The following is a 19,724-nucleotide window of genomic DNA, read 5'->3' on the forward strand; positions in this document are numbered from 1 at the left end:
TAATTGTACCTGTCAGTTCACAATCCTGGTTGGAAAAAACATTACTCCCATAGGTAAAAGAAAAATATTTATAAACATATTTGCAAATTTTTGTAATTAGCCCAAAATATATGACTCAAATATGGCACACAATTACATGTATAAATGTATTTAAAATATATATATTTAATGAAAATATAAAACATTTAATATTCTGTATTCGATTACACATGTAAATGAAACAAAAATATACATACTAAGAAAATAAAGTACAGATTTGAACAAAGTACAGAGTGTACAAAAGCTTGTCACTGGGGCTGTACCCCTTTTAGGTACAATAGGGGCTAAAATGTATCATTAACATTAGATTTATATATACCACTTCAGTGACAAACCATTTTGGACCCTGTGGTGATTAAAGTGTTCCAGAATTATTCACACAAATATTCATAATGACTTTCTATGCTGTTTATTTCGTTGTAAACACACACAATATAGACTCAGTTAAAAAATTAAATGTCAATAGAAGTCTATGAAATTGCAAATGTAAATGGAATTATTGAATTGTAATTTTGAGATCAAACTTGCATGTACGAAAGGGAAATTAAAAAGCAAACTTAGGATTTTATTGCCATTTTGCATATTACATTTTAATTTTAATACTGATAAGCTTCCATCATCAACAGACAATCAAAACAATTACTTAAGTAAAAAGGCAAAATCAAAATATAGCAATTTTTAAATTAATAAAAATACACCTGAAGAGGAAATACGCAAAACTGACATTTTAAAATATACATTAAATTTGACCTTTTTTTATCTGTTTAAACCAATACATTTAATTAATAAAAATATGTCAGTGGAAGGAACATTATTGCTTGTGTTTTCAGTACACATCTTCTGTAAGAATGAAACTTGAAAATATTGTATCATATGTAAATGTTTTGGTGCACCTGATAAAATTATATGTATTGTTGATTTTCTAAGTAAAAGTAATAACAGAGTACAATACATCAATATTTTATGCAGAACTTCAGATAAAAGTACCGTCCATCTGATGATTTTCACATATTTGGAAAAGCACAAATGTGGCCTGTGCAAATGGTATTGTATGATTTTACTTTCCAGCCCAGCACTTCTTTTGATATTTGGTTAACATTCGCATGGTTAGCAAGGTGGCTTGCATGTAACTGCAACCCAGACCTGCTGAAATAAATGTCAAAACATTAGTGTTAATAATGTAATATTACTATAATTTTTTATACAGAATGGGTTAACTATTATCCTCCTCTACTCCTTCACTTGTCTTCACTGAGATGCTAACCTAGCATAGCTGTTGCTTTGCTAGAGCTCTTTAAATACTTATACTTTACCAGAATGAGTGAAACTAAAATTTTATTAAGATTAAATATCACTTACCTCTGAATATATGAGCCTCCTCCGCTGTTTTAGTAATGCCTGTTTCCACAAACCGTTGAAAAATCATCCACTGAAATTTATTTTGGCGCCGTATTCAAACTCAGAGCAACCATTATCTGAAGGGGAGGGGCTCTCTCTCTCAAACACACACACAACACACAAACACACACAACTAACTGACTTACTTTCAACGCATTTCGGAAGTCCATTGACGTTATCAATTGGTCCCGAAATAACTGACTTGTTTTCAACGCATTTCGGACGTCCATTGACATTATCAATTTGTCCCGAAATAACTGGCTTGTTTTCAAGTGATTTTGGACGTCCACTGACGTTTAAAATATGTCCTTGATGGACCGACTACATTTAGACCTTTTTTGAATGTCCAGGGACGTTCCTTGTTCACTGGGCAACTTTCAGTTTCCAGCTTTTGTGCCTGACACAGACATATATGATATTAAAATGGAAAAAGCTTGTAGTTCAGTTGTCCATAAAAACTGTGATAGTGGACTGTGTGCGAATATGGGATGCTATGTTTGTAGCATGTTACTTGTTTGGTCCGTTTACATGCTAGTAGCATATGTGTGCTAGTTATAGCCTACACATCCATGTACTAGCTAAACTTAGGCTACTGGCAGATGATCAACAATGAAGTGAAGTTTACGCCGTTGTCACAAAATGGATGTCAATGTCATCTGCACAAAACAGAGGCATATGTCACTGTCACCAAAATAAAAATATTTGCCATTGGCATATGCTACTGTCACCCGTACGTAAGGTGCTGATGTCGCTATGCCAGCATCACCCCAACAAACATGGTTACGTTGTGGCAACGTATTTTTTTTTTGGTGCCCACAACGTTGTCTTTTTGGTTGTCACAACGTTGGAATTAAATTCCTCAGAAGGTTGTGACAACATTGTCTGACAACTTTCTGGGAGGTTGTCACACCCTTCTGAGGAATTACATTTCAACATTGTCACAACATAATCATGTTTGCTGTACAACTGGTGTGAAGTATAAAGAAATAAGAGACATTGGTTTTGAAGGATCAAGCTTGGTTTTATTAATCTCAAATCATTAGCAAATGCAAAAAATAAATAAAAACAAATAAAATAAAAAATAATAAAATAAAAAAAATAAATAAAATGTTATATTTTTAAGATAAACCCTGCCAAAACCTCTTTCTATCAACAATCCTTTAATTCCGCTATCAAGAGGAGTGTCACATTCTGGCCCAGTCTTATCCGTTTTCCCCACTGTCACAGCTGCGCAAGGAGAACGAGGAGACGGCCGTAAACGCAAGGAATATTATTTAACAGAGACAGAGTCAAAATAAACACGGGTAGTAAAGACAAAACTAACTAAACAGAGCTTAACAAGGACAGACAAGGAAGAGCCATGAACCGGCATAGACACATGTGAACAGAGAGACTGTGAAACACATATCTACACACACAACACCAGACAAGGGAGCACTGAAACAAAGGGACTATATAAGGACAAGGCAAACGAGGAATACCTGGAGACAATAACGAGACAGAGGCAGGACTAAGGTGGGGCTAGGGCGGAGACAGGAACAACAACAAACAGGGCCATGTGCTACAGCACTTGGTGGGGTAAACAGACAGGACTGGACCAGGATGTGACACCCACCATGTGCTCATGTAGCACATGGCTCTGTTTGTTGTTGTTCCTGTCTCTGCCCTTGTCCCGCCTTAGTCCTGCCTCTGTCTCATTATTGTCTCCAGGTGTTCCTCGTTTGTCTTGTCCTCATATACCCCTGTGATTTGAATGCTACTTTGTCTGGTGTTGTGTGCGTAGATGTGTGTTTCATTGTCTTTCTGCTTTTATACATATACTCTGGTTCATGGCTCTTCCCTGTCAGTCTATGTTTAACTCTGTTTAGTTAGTTTTGTTTTTGTTCAGTCTGTATTTATTACCCGAGTTTATTTTGATTTTGTCTATTGTAAATAAGATTCCTTGCTGTCCGCCTCCTCGTTCTCCCTGCTCAGCCTTGAAAGCAAAAGCAGAAAATATACCTGCATTGTTTTGAATGTCCTGAACTTGAGCCAGGTTCCAAATTTGTGAAGCTATCAACCCAGCAAAATGCAGTTTCTCTAAAATAGAGACTGAATTCTTGAAGAGGGAAGTCACAGTCATAAATCTGAGTAAAATGGCCAAAACCTTAACAGGAACACTTTCAAATGGGTGACATACCAGGTTGGGCTTGAAGAGTTTGCTCTATAGGGATTGAATTCTGTTGGTGCATCTGTTTCATAGTCCAACAAAAATGCTTTGCTTCAAATTATTGTTTTAGTCCATCTGGATATTTCAGTTTCAGTGCATATAACATTCCAAAACCATAATGGAGAATGTGGTGTTTCCTGAGCAAGGTCTTACTCCATCACTGCAACAATTGTTTTATTCTCCACTTCCTAAGTCCTCATCCTAAGACTCCTAAGGATGGGTATCCTAAATAAAAACAAAAATATATGCAAAATTATGGTGTCCTTGCATGCTCACTCAATTTTAATTACACTCTTTCTGAAACCTTTTACAATAAAAATAAATATTTTCAAGCAACAACATTTTATGCCTCATTTACATTTGATTTTGATATCAAATGTACTTACAGAAAAATTCAAGCAAATCTTTTAAAAATCAGAGACAACTTTTTATTATTAATTTGGAAAAATTGCTGTGCTCCAAAACCTGTGCAATAATCACGCTGTCTATTCAGCATCTTGATATGCCACACCTGTGAGGTGGATGGGTTATCTCGGCAAAGAAGTAGTACTCACTAACACAGATTTAGAGAAATTTGTGAACAATATTTGAGAGAAAAAGGCCTGTTGTGTACATAAAAAGCCTTAGATTTTTGAGGTCAGCTCATGAAAAATAAGAGCAAAAACAAAAGGTTTGCTTTTATATTTTTGTTCAGTTCATCTAAAAAGAACTGTCAAATATGTCTGAAAACTCACCAGGCAGGTCTTTATTAGGTTCACACTCCCTGTGGCAGTCCCTTTAGAGATGTAGTCCTGCTGTGTCTGTTGTTTATAAGATGGAAGAGAATCATATATAAAGTGCACAACTACAGAATAAGAGTACAGCTCAGTTTACTGTAAACCAGGGATGTTCACCTCGGATCCTGAAGAGCCTGTGTCCCTCATTGTTGGAGAATTACCCTACTTAAGAAGACCCACTTAAATCCAGCAAATAATAGAGGAGTAGAACATGAAAATCATCACACTGTGCTGGACACCAGCCATCTAGGACAGGAAATAAATATCCCTGTTATGGACTATATATGATAAATACATTTACAATCTTAATGTAACCATTTTAAAGTCATGTATTTATATTCTATATAATTTAATGCAAACAATGCTTTATTAACAGTTTTGTTCATAAAGATATTCCAGGTCTAAATATACTAAATTATATCTACCCATAATCACCTGGTCATCAAGTTCTAAATTTCAAAGAAAATTCTCATCTTGTCTCTGGTCTTTACACTGTACATTTTGATTAGTGTGGCTGTATGTGTATCATGAGGTGTTGTAAAGGAGGTTTTGAGGTCCATACTGGGTATCCTTTTGGAACTCAGCTAAAACCTGAAGAGGGGTTAGAGAAAAAGACAGAGAGAGAGAGAGAGAAAGATAGAAACAAAAACAACACATTTACAGAATCAATGAAATAAAATAAGAAATATAAAAAATATATATAATATTATATAATATATAATAATATATAAAATAACCAATAAATTAAGAGCCTGCTCATGTAAAACAGATTCATCAAAACCTTACTTACCGTGTTAATATGCAAAGAGGTAAAAAAAATATAGCAGATTAAAAAATAAAGAACACACGTAGAAGTGTAGAAGTTACTTTTTGTGACAGAGAAAAGAGTGGTTGCTTGTGGTAGAAAAGTCGCAAAATATTGTTTGTTTATGTAATATCCACCGTAATAAATAACATTTACTAAATTATTTTTGGACATATCAGTCTTCATCCCCCTTGGTTTGGATTTTTGTTAATACTGGTAATAAACAAATGATCATAGTACAATAAACATCACTTTTCATGGGATATTGACGACATTTAAATTCTGAGGTAACTTTACTGGCTAGCTAACACATCTAGCATGTTACCGAAAGAGCAACTAAGGCTTAACCATGATTATAACTCACATTTAATAACCTATGGAAGCCCGTTTCCGCCGTATAAAATGATTTTAAAAAGGCACTAATTTTTATTTTTCATTAATATGCAAGTTGCTATGTCAATATTTTGAGATGTCATTATTTTCAGATAATAAGATAATATATTGAGATAGTAACTCATTATTTTGAGATAGTATCTCATTATTTTAGATAATAAGTCAATATACTGAGATAGTATACAATCTCAATATATTGACTTAGTATCTCAAAATAATGAGATAATATCACAATATATCGACTTAGTATCTCAAAATATTGAGATAGCAAATTGCATAGTAATGAAGAATAAAAACTGGTGCATTTTTTGTATTATTTTATGTGGCGGAAAAAGGCTTCCTTAATAACCAAAGTATTAATGGAATACATTATATTAATTGTATTCAAGGTCGAATGTTTTTGAAAGAAATTATTTTCGTACTTTCGTACACAAACTAACAGAGTTTGTGAGGGTCCGTGTATCGATCTACGGCTCCGCTGAAGAATCCGTTAAAAAACCGCTTCAAACCACAACAATCAGCGGCTCGCGCTGCCAGCTCCCTGACGAGCTTTGGGTTTAAGCAAACGCACGTGCAAGGACACCCAGCAATTCTATACGCCGCGTCTAAATTTTATTGCAACCCAAGTCAACTTCTGTCTGAAATAATAGTGCTAATTAAATAATAAATAATAAAATTATGTCGGTATGGTACTCTGTGGATTTTTTCAAAGTGGCCAATAGGTCGTCAATTTACCATACAGCAAGGTTAGTTAATAATAACATTGTGACAACGTTGTTCAGACAACGTAATCAGTTCCACCTTTTGACAGCGTTGTAGCAACGTTGTAAGAAAGTAGACAACGTGACGTTGAGTGTTTGAGACCCGACCGTAAGATGCCGATGACTTTCCATGTTATTACTGCTACTGGCTCATTGCGAATCTCGAGTCTCAATTTCTATCTTAGAAAGAAAGAAATCTCAGAAAGGCGTGATAAAGTAAAAATGAATGCATTTGGTGGAGTCGACTCCTGAAGAATCGGTTCTTCATACGTCTGGGAGTAGGAATCAACTGTATGCCAATCGTTCAGAGAGTTGAAACTCTAGGAGTCGACTCAGTCTCTGATTGCGAGAATATTCTGCAGCGCCCTTTGAACTTAAACAGACAGAACTCGGCATCACTCACATGTGTATTGTTTTACACTCAAATATTCTGTGCATTTTTACATGTGCAAATAATATCTTGGTACATTAGGACAACTGCCTTGTATCTACACCCACTGTCCATTTTCTCAACTCCACTGACCACACAGGAGCACTCTGTAGTTACTAAAATTACAGACCATCTGTCGCTTTGCATACTTTGTAAGCCCTCTTTTTTAAAAGTTCAGGACACCCACAGAGCAGGTGTGATGTGGTGGTGGATCATTCTCAGTGCTGCAGTGACACTGACGTGGTGTGTTAGTGTGTGTTGTGCTGGTATGAATGGATCTGTCAGCTGGATATTTTTGGTCAGTGGACTATTCTCAGTCCAGCAGTGACACAGAGGGGTTTAAAAACTCCAGCAGCACTGCTGTGTCTGATCCACTCGCATCAGCACAACACACACTAACACACTACCATCACGTCAGTGTCACTGCAGTGCTGAGAATGATCCACCACCACATCACACCTGCTCTGTGGGGGTCCTGAGTGCTGAAGAACAGGAGGAAATAGTCTACAGTTATGTAGAGCGACTTACCTCTCGGGCTTCAGTCTGTAATAGTAGAACAACAAAGTGCTCCTGTGTGGTCAGAGGGACTGAGGGAACAGAGACAGAGTATAGAAAGAAGGAGGTGGTTATAATGTAATGGCTGATCTGTATATATATATATATATATATATATATATATATATATATATATATATATATATATATATATTATACTTGCATGCAATTTCATGTTGAATGGACCAATAGAAATGCTCCAAAATTACTTGGAATAAGACCTTTTTACAATGACTTCCATTGAAAGTTAAGAAAGTATATGGACGTAGGCACCCCTGTTTCCTCCCATGGTCCAAAAACACGTTGGTAGGTGGACTGGCAACTCAAAAGTGTCCGTAGGTGTGAGTGAATGTGTGTGTGTGGCGCCCCCTCCAGGCTGTATGTATTACTGCGTTGTGCCCAATGGGTCTGGGTAAGCTCTGGACCCACCACAACCCTGAAGTGGATAAGCGCTTACAGATAATGAATGAATGAAGTTAGTTATATCAGGAGTAATATGATGCTCTAAATGACTAATAAGAGCTCCTTTAAGGAAGGGTGTATGAACCAGTTTCACAGAACTCTGATTGATTTCCTTAGTCACAAGTATGGTTATTGTCCTCCTGTCGTGTTGAGACCAACAGTGAAAGGTGTGAGGGCTGTAACTGAGAGAGAGAGATACAGAATGAGACTGAAACAGAGAGGCAAGCACGTATTTTCATTATTTTTATTCTTGCATTATCCTCAATTCTGAGGTTTGACAATTGAAAATACTAATTCACACCAACGTCTGCTTCTGCTCTGAACTCATCCTGATCTGTTTATCCTGTCTTGTTAATTCTTGAAATGATGTCAGATGAAGGCCAATATCTGTTATATCTGGAAAATAGGGGGCAGCCTTGGCCTAATAGTTAGTAGTGTGTGTGTGTGTGTGTGATGTGGAGTAAACACTGATCTGTGTGTGTGTGTGTGTGTGAGGGTGTGTGTTCACCGCCACAGGGGGGTTAAACGTGGAGGACACATTTCATTGTATGTTGTACAACGACAAATAATTGCATGTTATTACAGGGACTGCTCCCAGCATCATTCAGCATCTGTGCCTGCAGAACTGTCTGCTGCTCTTTAAAAGTTTCCAAAGAAGTCAGGATTCCTCAGAACATGGCTGAAAAGCAAGAACAACAAGTCACAATTTGACAAAAAATAACAAATCTTTATGCAAAGTAATATGTGACCTCAGTGTCCTGATAAAATAAGATGTGGCTTGTTCATGTGTGAACTTTATTCATGCAAATGATCCAATATTACAAACCTATGAGTAGCAAGAATATGTGAACATCTAAAATTATTTTTAAAAATGAAATTACTACTGTTCTAACACGGGGGGGGGGGGGGGGGGGGGGTTGGTCAAAGTATGACCTTTTCAACACACTTGTGGCTGTGTTTCATAGATTTTAAAAAAGGAGAATTCTGAGGACCTCAGAAAGCATTGTTTATACTCATTAGGCTGGAAGAGGTTATAAATTCTTCCCTGTAGTATTGGGAATCCACCAATCCACAGTCAAACAGGTACAAGACCAACATTTCCCTCCCAAGGAGAAGTCGACCAACAGGTTTCTCTCTAAGAACAATGCATCCATCAGACGTCTCTCTCAGATTGGCTGATGTTAAATGGTCATGATTTCACCATCAGGGGAACACTTAATCAAGGTGTGCATGGCAGAGCTGCAAAGAGTAATTCACTGCTCTCTTAAGAGAACCTTAGTAAACTGCAGATGGCAGTAAAGATCACATGGACAAAGCAGGAAAAATGTTCTGTGGATTAAGGAGAGCAAAATAGCAACTTTAATCCCTTTCACTTCATCACATAGATGCACCGAGCCATGCACACTGTAAACTAACTATAGAAGTAGAGAATGAGAAGAAAATTACTGAGATATATAAATAAACCCATACAACAAAGTGGACTGATAAAGAACACTAGGAAACCTCTGAAATAAAGTAGCCATGTGTATTTCAGTCAAATTCCTTATATACACCAAAAAATGAGAAAGAGTGAAAGAGAACAAACTACACTTCCAGGAAGAAATAAATTCCATGTAGAATCATAAACTAAAATGCAGTGTGTAGAAAGTGACACAATGTCTTAAAATGACAGAGAATTAACTTTAACCCTACCGTAATAGACCACATCCATAGCTGGGACAGGCATGACATTTAAAGAAGCAGTAAATTTAAAAACACAGACAGATGTTACACATTTATTTTTACTTTATTTATCATGAGGATAAGTACAGTTCCATTAATTCTGCTCAAAAAGAGTATGCATGTTGGCCAGCTGTCAAAATACAATTAAAATGTCATCAAATTGTATTTAAAACTGTAAACTTAATGTTGAACAACAGAACCACATTCCACACACAGGAGTGTCTGACCTCACACTGAGAGTGTGTTACACACAGCAGAGGATTTACACCAATAGCCAAAACATTAAAGACACCTCTTTGTTTCTACACACAATACACCTGTAGAACACTGAACTTTCCTCATTCATTCATTTTTTAATCTGAGATTTTGCCACCAGAGGTCGCACTAGCCTCTTTTTTTAAACATAAAAAAGTTATTCAGCCTCCCTTCATTCCCTTCGGCCTCACCCCTTCTCCCGCCTCACCGGTGGCTGTTCCTGCCAAATCTCTCATGGGCGCAATTGTTGTGATAACTTCTTAAGTGACTTGTTCACTGGACAAGTTAAGAGCTAGTCATCTAGACAACTGGCACGTTACACTTTACAAATTCATCAGGAATCTAACCTGACAGTGTCACCTAACACTGAAGAGTTTTATTTCTGTGGTCACCTCATGTAGAAATGCCACCAGTAACCACTAGGTTCATAAAGCTTTCTCTTTATCTACATGCTGCGCAGTGATTGTGGAGAGCTTTATCCAGGAGTTCATTATAAAGGTCCTCTCTAATAAAGTTACATTGCCCTTACAGTGAATCAACAATCAACTGCATCATAAACAAATAAACTGCCACTGAGTCGTCCTCACAGATGTTCTGAAGACAGACAAGCTTTATCACGACTCATATACAATTCTAGACACTTTTCACTCTCCAGTCTTCAGATAATTTATTTTAGATGTAGTTCCAGAATAAAGAGAATTGTAAAATTTACAGAAGTTGTACTGAGCAGATCGCTAGCTGCTCTTTCTGCATGGCTCTGGCTGCTCCGGGTATCTGTACAGGGTTGTGCCCAAAATTAATCAGTGCCCTATTCACTGTATAAGTCACTATAGAGTGAGCAATGTAGCGAATAGAGTAGGGAACCATTTGGAACACACCTCATTTTGTATATAACAAAATTGCCCAAAAACCTTGAAATTGCCCAAAAAAGAGGTAGGACTGTACAGGACACAATCTAACGCAGATTGGCCTGTGATACTGTGAGGTGGGACAAACCAACTGGCAGATTAATACAGGTTAATACATGGGTTTTTTTCATTTCCCTTTTGGCGGTGTGTTGCCCCATCACCCTAATGAACAAACCGCTCATGCACCTCACCCACTTCTCCCATCATGTTTAACTTTTCATTGCTGAGAGAAAAGATGAAAAAATATGCACTGACTCACTCCAACCCATCTTATAACATTTACAACAAATTCATATCTGTAAACTTTATCCTGCCAGTCACACATGACAAGACATCTTTTTTTAAAAATAGAAGCAATTTTTTTTTGGCCATGCTATTTTTTCCTTAGTGGATGAATAAATGAATGGCTGTGTTTTCCTCAATATTTTTATTCTGGGAGCTGGAGTTCCTCTGTGTAGACAACTCAGAGGAGCACGTAACATAGAGGTCTCAGTGACAGCCACCCCTGAATGTATCTACCGCTTCTTGCAGGACCACAAGAATTGGTGGCAACATTAAGCACACCAGCATGGTGCTGAACAGGAAGCTGGGAGCTGATAGCTACCCGAATGCCCATCAGATTGAACTGGGGAAGACGAGGAATGGTGGCCATGGGGACACCCTCAAGAAAGAGAAGCTGGCTTCTCCAGAGGAGTGAATGAATGAATATCTTCTCTCAGACCTGGGTCCAACACATCCCTGGCTAGTACTCAGCACCATAAATCAAGACTAAACCCTTCCAGATCCACCAGATATTGGAAGATGTCTGCATATCTACGTGAGTCCAACAACTGGTGTACAGCATATATATACAATCATCTACAACAGCAAAACCAGTAAAGACAGTTAAAATATGGTTCCCCTTCAGCCAGTGCATCCGTTTCTCCAGAGCCAAGGGTGAGTTCCTGTGAGTAAAAGGCTAGAGTGAATAACCTGTTAGATGGATCACTGCACTGGGACAACACGGCCCCTACCCCAGTCTCAGAAGCATCCATACATTCATTCATTCATTATCTGTAACCGCTTATCCAGTTCAGGGTCGTGGTGGGTCCAGAGCCTACCTGGAATCACACACACATTCACTCAACCTATGGACACTTTTGAGTTGCCAATCCACCTACCAACCTGTGTTTTTGGACTGTGAGAGGAAACCGGAGCACCCGGAGGAAACCCACGCGGACATGGGCAGAACACACCAACTCCTCACAGACAGTCACCCGGAGCGGGAATTGAACCCACAACCTCCAGGTCCCTGGAGCTGTGTGACTGCGACACCTACCTGCTGCGCCACCGTGCCACCCTTCAGAAGCATCCACTACTAAACAATTTAATGGAGTCCAAATATTTCAATATAGGTGCCATAGTAAAAGCATATTTAATATGAGAAAGGCTTCCTCTGCCTTGGCATACCCTGACAAATTCTGACATTCATGACACTCAATACTTAAGTGAGATGAGCTGAAATACAGCAGAAATGGCTTATAAACTTAATGTCAGGGTCGTTCTGACCCCAGACACTCAACACCAACGCAACTGCTTAACCACAGTCTGCTTTGCTCAGGGATGTCTCTTCCCTCTGCTTGCGCAACTATCCCCCTCTCTTTCTCTCTCGCTTTCTCTCTGCACGCCAATCCTTACTAACATGCCTTGCTCCTTCCCTGTCATTCTTTAGATTAGATAGTAGGTTTAGGACACATATATCGTATATACTCTGTGCTTATTTTAATAAAGTGAAACTTTAGATTCACTGCCCTGGTGCCTGTGTCTCATGACTTCCCGAGATCGATCTGGCTACAGAGGACATAGTGCATACAATAGACTAGAGGAGACTGAACCTGAGGTTCTGGTCATCGGCACAGGTTCCTAACAGTGTGGTCTCAGAAGTGGGATACTGCGCAGGTAAGTGACATTTATTGAGTCTTCTTGGCAGCTCAGTATCTCTGTGTAATATTTAAATTTAGTTTAGGAGCTTTTTTGTCTCTGATAAGCCTTGTCTGTGGCACAAGCTCTATTCTGTATACACTGTGTGATAAAAGAGGAAGTGCACTTCCTCTCTTTTCTTTCAGTATTGAATGTAATTGTTTTCCTGGCTGAAACTTATTGAAGCACAGTTTGTTCATAGGTGAACCCTCCCTCCTCTCATTTATGTCCTCATTGTGTATGATTGTTGTTATTGTCAAAAACAACATGGGGTTCAACCCGTAAAGGGAGAAATCCAGAAGAATTTGATGTTTTGTTGTGGTCTGGGCTCACATTTTTATCCATACATTGATTGTCTGGCTGGTTGGACAGAACATGCAGGGTTTAGACACTTCCCACGTACAGGTTTGTTTGAACTGGAGTTTGTAATGCTTGGCGCTATGGGGAAATGGGGACACTAGCTGGGTTATCAATATATGAAGAATTCATGGGGCATGGAATAAGACAAGGCACATGGTGTTAAGCCCAATTAGACACCTAGTTCGAAAACAGATTGTGCTGCCACGCAGCTGAAAGCATCACTGATAAGAAAGGTTGTACCTGAGCCAAATGTCTCTGTGTCGAAGGCCACATACTCATCTGAACTGAATCAGGAAGCTGAGAGGGGTCCTTGCTTGTGGAGCAGACCACAAGCCCACACCCACCCTCCTAACCTTGCCTCACTACAGTGGGGTTGGACTTCGGAGTAAGGCTCAGGACCATTTCAGGACCATTCTGATGTGCTGTTTAAAGCATAGGTTTACTGAAGAAAAATTGATAACTGGCATTAAATCACTCTCTTTTGATAATGACATTCTGCCAAACTCAACTTGTGGGAGAGCCTCTGTTTATTACTGGGTCCAGCATGCTAGCGTTGGTACCTTTGATCAGGAATTGAGGGAGTTCCTATTTAAACTACAGACCTCTCAGAGAGACCTGTTTCTGGCCACTAATTGCAAACAAAGATCTGAAGAGCAGTGCTCAGTGTATTAGAACTCTTGATTCACTACTCTCGTGTCTGTCTCTTGATTTCCCCAGATCAATCTGGCTACAGAGAGGAGATAGAACCTGAGGTTCATTTTCCTTACAAAACTGTCTATAAAAATGAAAAAATGAGGAAAACCCAGGAATCTCTGACAGTAGGAGCAGGCCAGTTCACTGCAGCTTTTATTTAATTGTCATTCATAAGCACACCAGTCTAAATAATGATGTACCCATGGCCTAAAGGGCAGCCAGTTTAAAGAAGAAGCCTCAGGACTGAAAGGTCATTGGCTGGATTTCTATGCGATGGTAGTGAAGGAACAGCACTGTCCTCCACCCTTAATCTTAATATTCTGCTCCCTGGGCACGGGGTATGGCTGCCCACCGCTCTAGGTGTGTGTTTACTCCCCTAGTGCACTAGTGTGTGTCTGTGTTCACTGCTATGAATTAAATGTAGGCAGAAGACATTTTTTTTATGCTGAGAAATTTTACATGGAGCAGTGACACATTTTTTAAGCATTTGCAGAATCCTCTGTATATGGAATTCATACTTCCACTTCTCACCTTTTACATTCAGCTGATTTTGATATAGGCTTTGGAGAACATGGCAGGGGTGAGCAATGTGTCTTTCAAGGTTGTGGAGTAAATCAAATGTCTTTAACAAAGGCTTGAAAGATAGAAGGTGTGATAGCAAGCCTGAATGGCATGACTCTGTATCCGTATCCTAATTGGCGATAAAACAAAAATAAAATTGGCATTCATTCCCTAGTTTTTTTATGATATATTTATGGAAGCTTTTCTGGTCAAATTTAATGTAGTACATGACACCTCATATTTGTTTGAGAGGAACAGGAATAGAGATATTTTTGGTAATTGCATTAAGCCCCCTGTAAACAATATACAGACAGAGGCCACCATCTTTTTCCTTAACATAACAGAACCCAGATGCTATTTTGATACCTGAATACAACCTTGAATATGTTGAAAAGCCTCTTCCATGGCTCTCTCCTCAGCATCAAAAGAAGCAGCTCTGGAATCTCTATATTAAATGATTCAGGAATCTATTCCAGATTAATCAGTACTTGTCTAGGTGTAGTTTTTTTTTTGTAACTCCTCCAGGCGACTGTTGTTTTTATAACTCATAAGAACCCATGGTGATGTATCAGTCACAAACACTTTTTAAGGTCTGGAAAGTTCCCTCCACAGCTTTATCCTTCACTTTCAATCATGAGGTCCCTCAGTGACATTTACTGGATGCAGTCACATGACAGTGTTTGAATTTGAAAACATGTGACCTCATCTGCAAAATGACAGTGTGCTTGGAGAGGACACAGAGACCAATGATAAACTTATTTTAAAAAGGTTATTTTTATATTTAAAAGGTGTGTTCCAAGCTTTTTAACAATTGAAATGATTTCGTGCCCTGTCCTATGTCATACATGACCCACTCTGATCCCATTTCAGGAACAAAATGTAGAAATAAACGATACAAAATGGTTGTTGTGATGTTTATGTTACACTGGGATTTTAACCCAAAAATATTTACAGAATACGGCAAGAAATATGAAAAAAGTGTTCCATGTTGTTCTTTTGGTATTTATTGTACTGTGGCTTTATTCTGGGCTCTTATGGGTTAACTGAAATTTGAGTAGACGGTTTGATATTGACTCATGCTCCTAGCCACTGTTAAACATTATATTGGTGTGTTATTGAGGTCAAAGTAGTACCTATAAATTAATTTCCCACAAGTTCCTTTCCTCATCCGAAGCCATTCTAAAATAACTGGTGCATGGTCTGAGACGGTAACTGGGAGAATCTCACTGTTGGCTTCTCTGTAAGTTCCAAATTTAATGTGAAAACCATTACTACATTAATAACAAAAATGTCTTTTTAAAAAATGTATAGTCTCGAACACTGGGAATGTATATCTTCAAATGTCAACATGACCAATCTCTTGGCAATGATGCTTTAAAGTGCATTCTGGGATTTTTGTGGATCTGGGTATTTAGAGACTTTTATTGTGATGATTATTTTTAATATGTGAGTTTAGTAGGGCCTCCTTTCAGAGCAGATGAAGTTGATGAGTATTCAGGGATTTATTAGGAGCCAGTGTTATAAGACTGTAACTACAACTAAACACACAATTGCTTTTTTAAAGCATGGACATTTTCTGAGTGTTTGTGGAGAAGAGTTTTCTAAAGATCATTTTGATCATTCCTGTGTAAGTCTTTATATCTGAGTTTATTTTTAATTCCTCAGTTTTGTGATTCCTATATCATTTTCCAGATCACGTAAAGCTTATGGCCCAGGGAATGCAGCTTTTGTCATATTTGTCAGATTGTATTGTATTTATTTATTAGAATATCTCTTTGCATTTACAGAGAAATATAAGTGTATCCTCAAGAGTAACTGTTTAGTTGAAAGTAAAAACATTTTAATATCTTAAAAAAAGTAAAACAATTAATGCAGTTGAATGTGAACAAATTTCCATGTTTATGGCATGTTTTCAAGTTTATTTGAGCTTTTTCATGATGAAATACTGTTACAATGTAAAGAGCAATTATGTCAAACAAATGTAGCAATCTGTGTTTATAACACACCCTCAGCAGTGAGTTCAGACTTTTCAGAGTGTGGAATATGGTTCGCTGTTCTGTGGAGACTGTGAAGACTAATTCAGAAATAAGTCACTGCTCTCAGCTCTGCAATGGACAGTGCGACTGATGTTGAAATGTGTATGTGAGAGTCTGAGGGCTGGGAAAGTGATGTGTGTAAATCCATCAGTATATAATATAGTACAATAAAAACTGAAATAAAAATTAATTCATTCATTATCTGTAACCCTTATCCAGTTCAGGGTCACGGTAAGTCTGGAGCCTACCCAGAATCATTGGGCGCAAGGCAGGGAACACACCCTGGAGGGGCAGCAGTCCTTTGCAAGGTGAGACACACTCACTCACACACTCACACCTACAGACACTTTGAGTCGCCAATCCACCTACCAACGTGTGTTTTGGAACATGGGAGGAAACCAGAGCACCTGGAGGAAACCCATGCTGACACGGGGAGAACACACCACACTCCTCACAGACAGTCACCCGGAGGAAACCCACGCAGACACAGGGAGAACACACCACACTCCCCACAGACAGTCACCCGGAAGAAACCCACGCAGACACAGGGAGAACACACCACACTCCTCACAGACAGTCACCCGGAGGAAACCCATGCAGACACAGGGAGAACACACCACACTCCTCACAGACAGTCACCCGGAGGAAACCCACGCAGACACAGGGAGAACACACCACACTCCTCACAGACAGTCACCCGGAGGAAACCCACGCAGACACAGGGAGAACACACCACACTCCCCACAGACAGTCACCCGGAAGAAACCCACGTAGACACAGAGAGAACACACCACACTCCTCACAGACAGTCACCTGGAGGAAACCCATGCAGACACAGGGAGAACACACCACACTCCTCACAGACAGTCACCCGGAGGAAACCCACGCAGACACAGGGAGAACACACCACACTCCCCACAGACAGTCACCCGGAAGAAACCCACGCAGACACAGAGAGAACACACCACACTCCTCACAGACAGTCACCCGGAGGAAACCCACGCAGACACAGGGAGAACACACCACACTCCTCACAGACAGTCACCCGGAGGAAACCCACGCAGACACAGGGAGAACACACCACACTCCTCACAAACAGTCACCCAGAGCAGGAGTTGAATCCTAAGTTCTTAAAATACGTTTAAATGCCTTGCATGGGCCTCTCTACTTTATTTTTTACTTGTTATAAATATATGTTGGTTCCTGGAATGAAGGAGCTAACATGCAGTTATTTTTATGCAGTCTTTAATTCTTAGAGGCTTGAAAAAATGCAGAAATCTGGTTCATATCATGCCCATGGTAAACTGAATATTCTGCAGAAACCCATAATTCTGCAGAAGAAAACCATAAGTGATTGATTTGATCTCATTCCACCTTTATTTTATTAGGAAGTCCCGATGAGGTCAGAAAAACTCTTTTCCCAGAGAGAGACCTGTCAAACGTATTTGAGTGAAGCATGACTCAGGAGAGATGGTGTATTTTAATCGTAAACCTGTTTTTTTTTTCAGAAAACATTGTTTGAAGGTAATCAACAGTTGTTCATCGCTCAGATGGTGGTTTCTTCTTATAGTGAAAGCATGGCCAAATTCATGGGTGGAGGAACAGATAAGCAGACAGCAGCAGGTGCAGTAAACCCTAGCAACAGTAGCAGAGGACAGTGAGCTGCAGCCAGTGTTCTGTAGATTCTCTGCCTGTTGCCCTCCCATCTCTACCCACTGACTGCAGGAAGACCCAGGTTCCCTTGGTCTTTAAACACATCTCTGTAAATGTAGAGGTCTTGGAGCTTTAGAGGGTGTTCAGCTGATGGGAAAGAATCTTCATTTGTTTTTCAGGGATGAAGTTTCTCATTGTGACAGCTCTCATCCTCTCTGTCTGTGTGGAGACTAGAGCACGTAAGTGTCCACACTACTGTACTATTTTTCTTTGTGTGTATTGGTGTGTGTTTGATTGCCAAGGATGAGTCGACACACAAGTGCAATCACTTGACTACTCATAAAAGAAATAAATAACCCCCAAATAAACCCAGAGTCAGCTCAGAGTAAATACATGAACTGATATATGACACAGTGCACACACAGAAATAAGACATGAGACCATGACTAATATATTGGTAACTGGTAACTGAAGTAAAAGTCTGTTGTGCTGCAATTCCAGACTCTGCAATTTCTAACTTCCAACCAGATTAATACCTCTCATTCACTATGAAAGGAGAGGGGCACCTGTGACCGTGACAGTGCAGAGACATTTTCCTCATTTCCACATTGCAGCAGCAGTTCGCAAAAGGAATTCACAGTTGTGCAAAAATGTATTTGATTTTCAAGACCATTAAACACAATAAAAAAAAACAAAAACATAAAAATCGGTGTGTAGAAATCCCTTATTAACCATGTGTTGCAGTCACATGATTTGTTTGGCATAGGCACCATACTGGGGAACGATTGTCTGGTTTCAAAGTGCAGCACTAATGTAAATGAATGAGAAAGATGGATACATTTACACCTTTTGCAGCTCCTCTCCCTGCATTGGAGAGAGTCTTATAACACTCAGAAACCCAGAAGCCCACTGCCTCTTTGTGTCAGGGGTACAGGATCCCACAGTGTAGCATAATGTGGAGAAAAATGCTGTTCAACTCTATTAGCCACAATGGCATTTTCATCATAGGATCTAATGGAAAACCATTAGCATCAGACTCTAATGCATTTCTCTGCTCTTGTGTTTCTTCTGTCAGACTGGAGAGCAGCATATGGTGAGGACACATCCTCAGAATTTTATTTTAAATAGTGTTTTTAGATTTAAATAGTGAATGTAAAAGAAGTAAAATGAAAAGGAAAATAACACATCACCCATTTTTCAATCAGTTTGGTTTCCAGTCTATTACAGAATAGTCTTTAAGGTATGCTTACTGGCTTGCTGGTTTGGTTTATGAAGAAATATTTTTCATCTTTCTGTCTTGTGCCAGTGCACGTACATATTATTTGCAAGGAAGACAAGCATGCTAACCTTCTCAAGTTTAAGATAAGAGTGTGTGGGGCTAACATTTCCAGCTGAAAACTGGGATGGGGTACTTTGTTACACAAAGTATTTGTACACAAGTTTTATGACTAACTCGCACACCACTATGATAACTGCTCATCATCAACATGGATAATTGGCAGTGGTTGACAGCTTGTTCATTGGGTGAATTAATTGTTATTCTTTAATTAACTTACTTTGACTCTGAAGTAGGGGTGGCCCGGTGGTGCAGCAGGTAGTGTCGCAGTCACACAGCTCCAGGGGCCTGGAGGTTGTGGGTTCGATTCCCGCTCCGGGTGACTGTCTGTGAGGAGTTGGTGTGTCCCACAGTCCAAAAACACACGTTGGTAGGTCGATTGGTGACTCAAAAGTGTCCGTAGGTGTGAGTGT

The 19,724-nt window shown here is 39.2% G+C and overlaps 1 protein-coding gene across 3 annotated transcripts in view; it reads left to right on the plus strand.

Moving 5' to 3' along the window:
• The first annotated feature begins 12,543 nt into the window (after window positions 1–12,543).
• Window positions 12,544–19,724, plus strand: part of LOC136699215 (ribonuclease inhibitor-like) — a 36,135-nt gene continuing 28,954 nt past the window's right edge. For 2 of the 3 annotated variants that reach the window (XM_066673737.1, XM_066673739.1), the window contains exons 1-4: window positions 12,544–12,651; window positions 16,542–16,630; window positions 17,831–18,057; window positions 18,155–18,214. In XM_066673737.1, coding sequence (XP_066529834.1) covers window positions 18,157–18,214 — 58 coding nt within the window. In that variant the 5' untranslated portion in view covers window positions 12,544–12,651; window positions 16,542–16,630; window positions 17,831–18,057; window positions 18,155–18,156. The remainder of the gene's footprint in view (window positions 12,652–16,541; window positions 16,631–17,830; window positions 18,058–18,154; window positions 18,215–19,724) is intronic. The other variant, XM_066673738.1, reaches the window with a different exon arrangement.

Source organism: Hoplias malabaricus, chromosome 6 (genome assembly GCF_029633855.1).
Source record: "Hoplias malabaricus isolate fHopMal1 chromosome 6, fHopMal1.hap1, whole genome shotgun sequence".
Classification (NCBI taxonomy): Eukaryota; Metazoa; Chordata; class Actinopteri; order Characiformes; family Erythrinidae; genus Hoplias; species Hoplias malabaricus.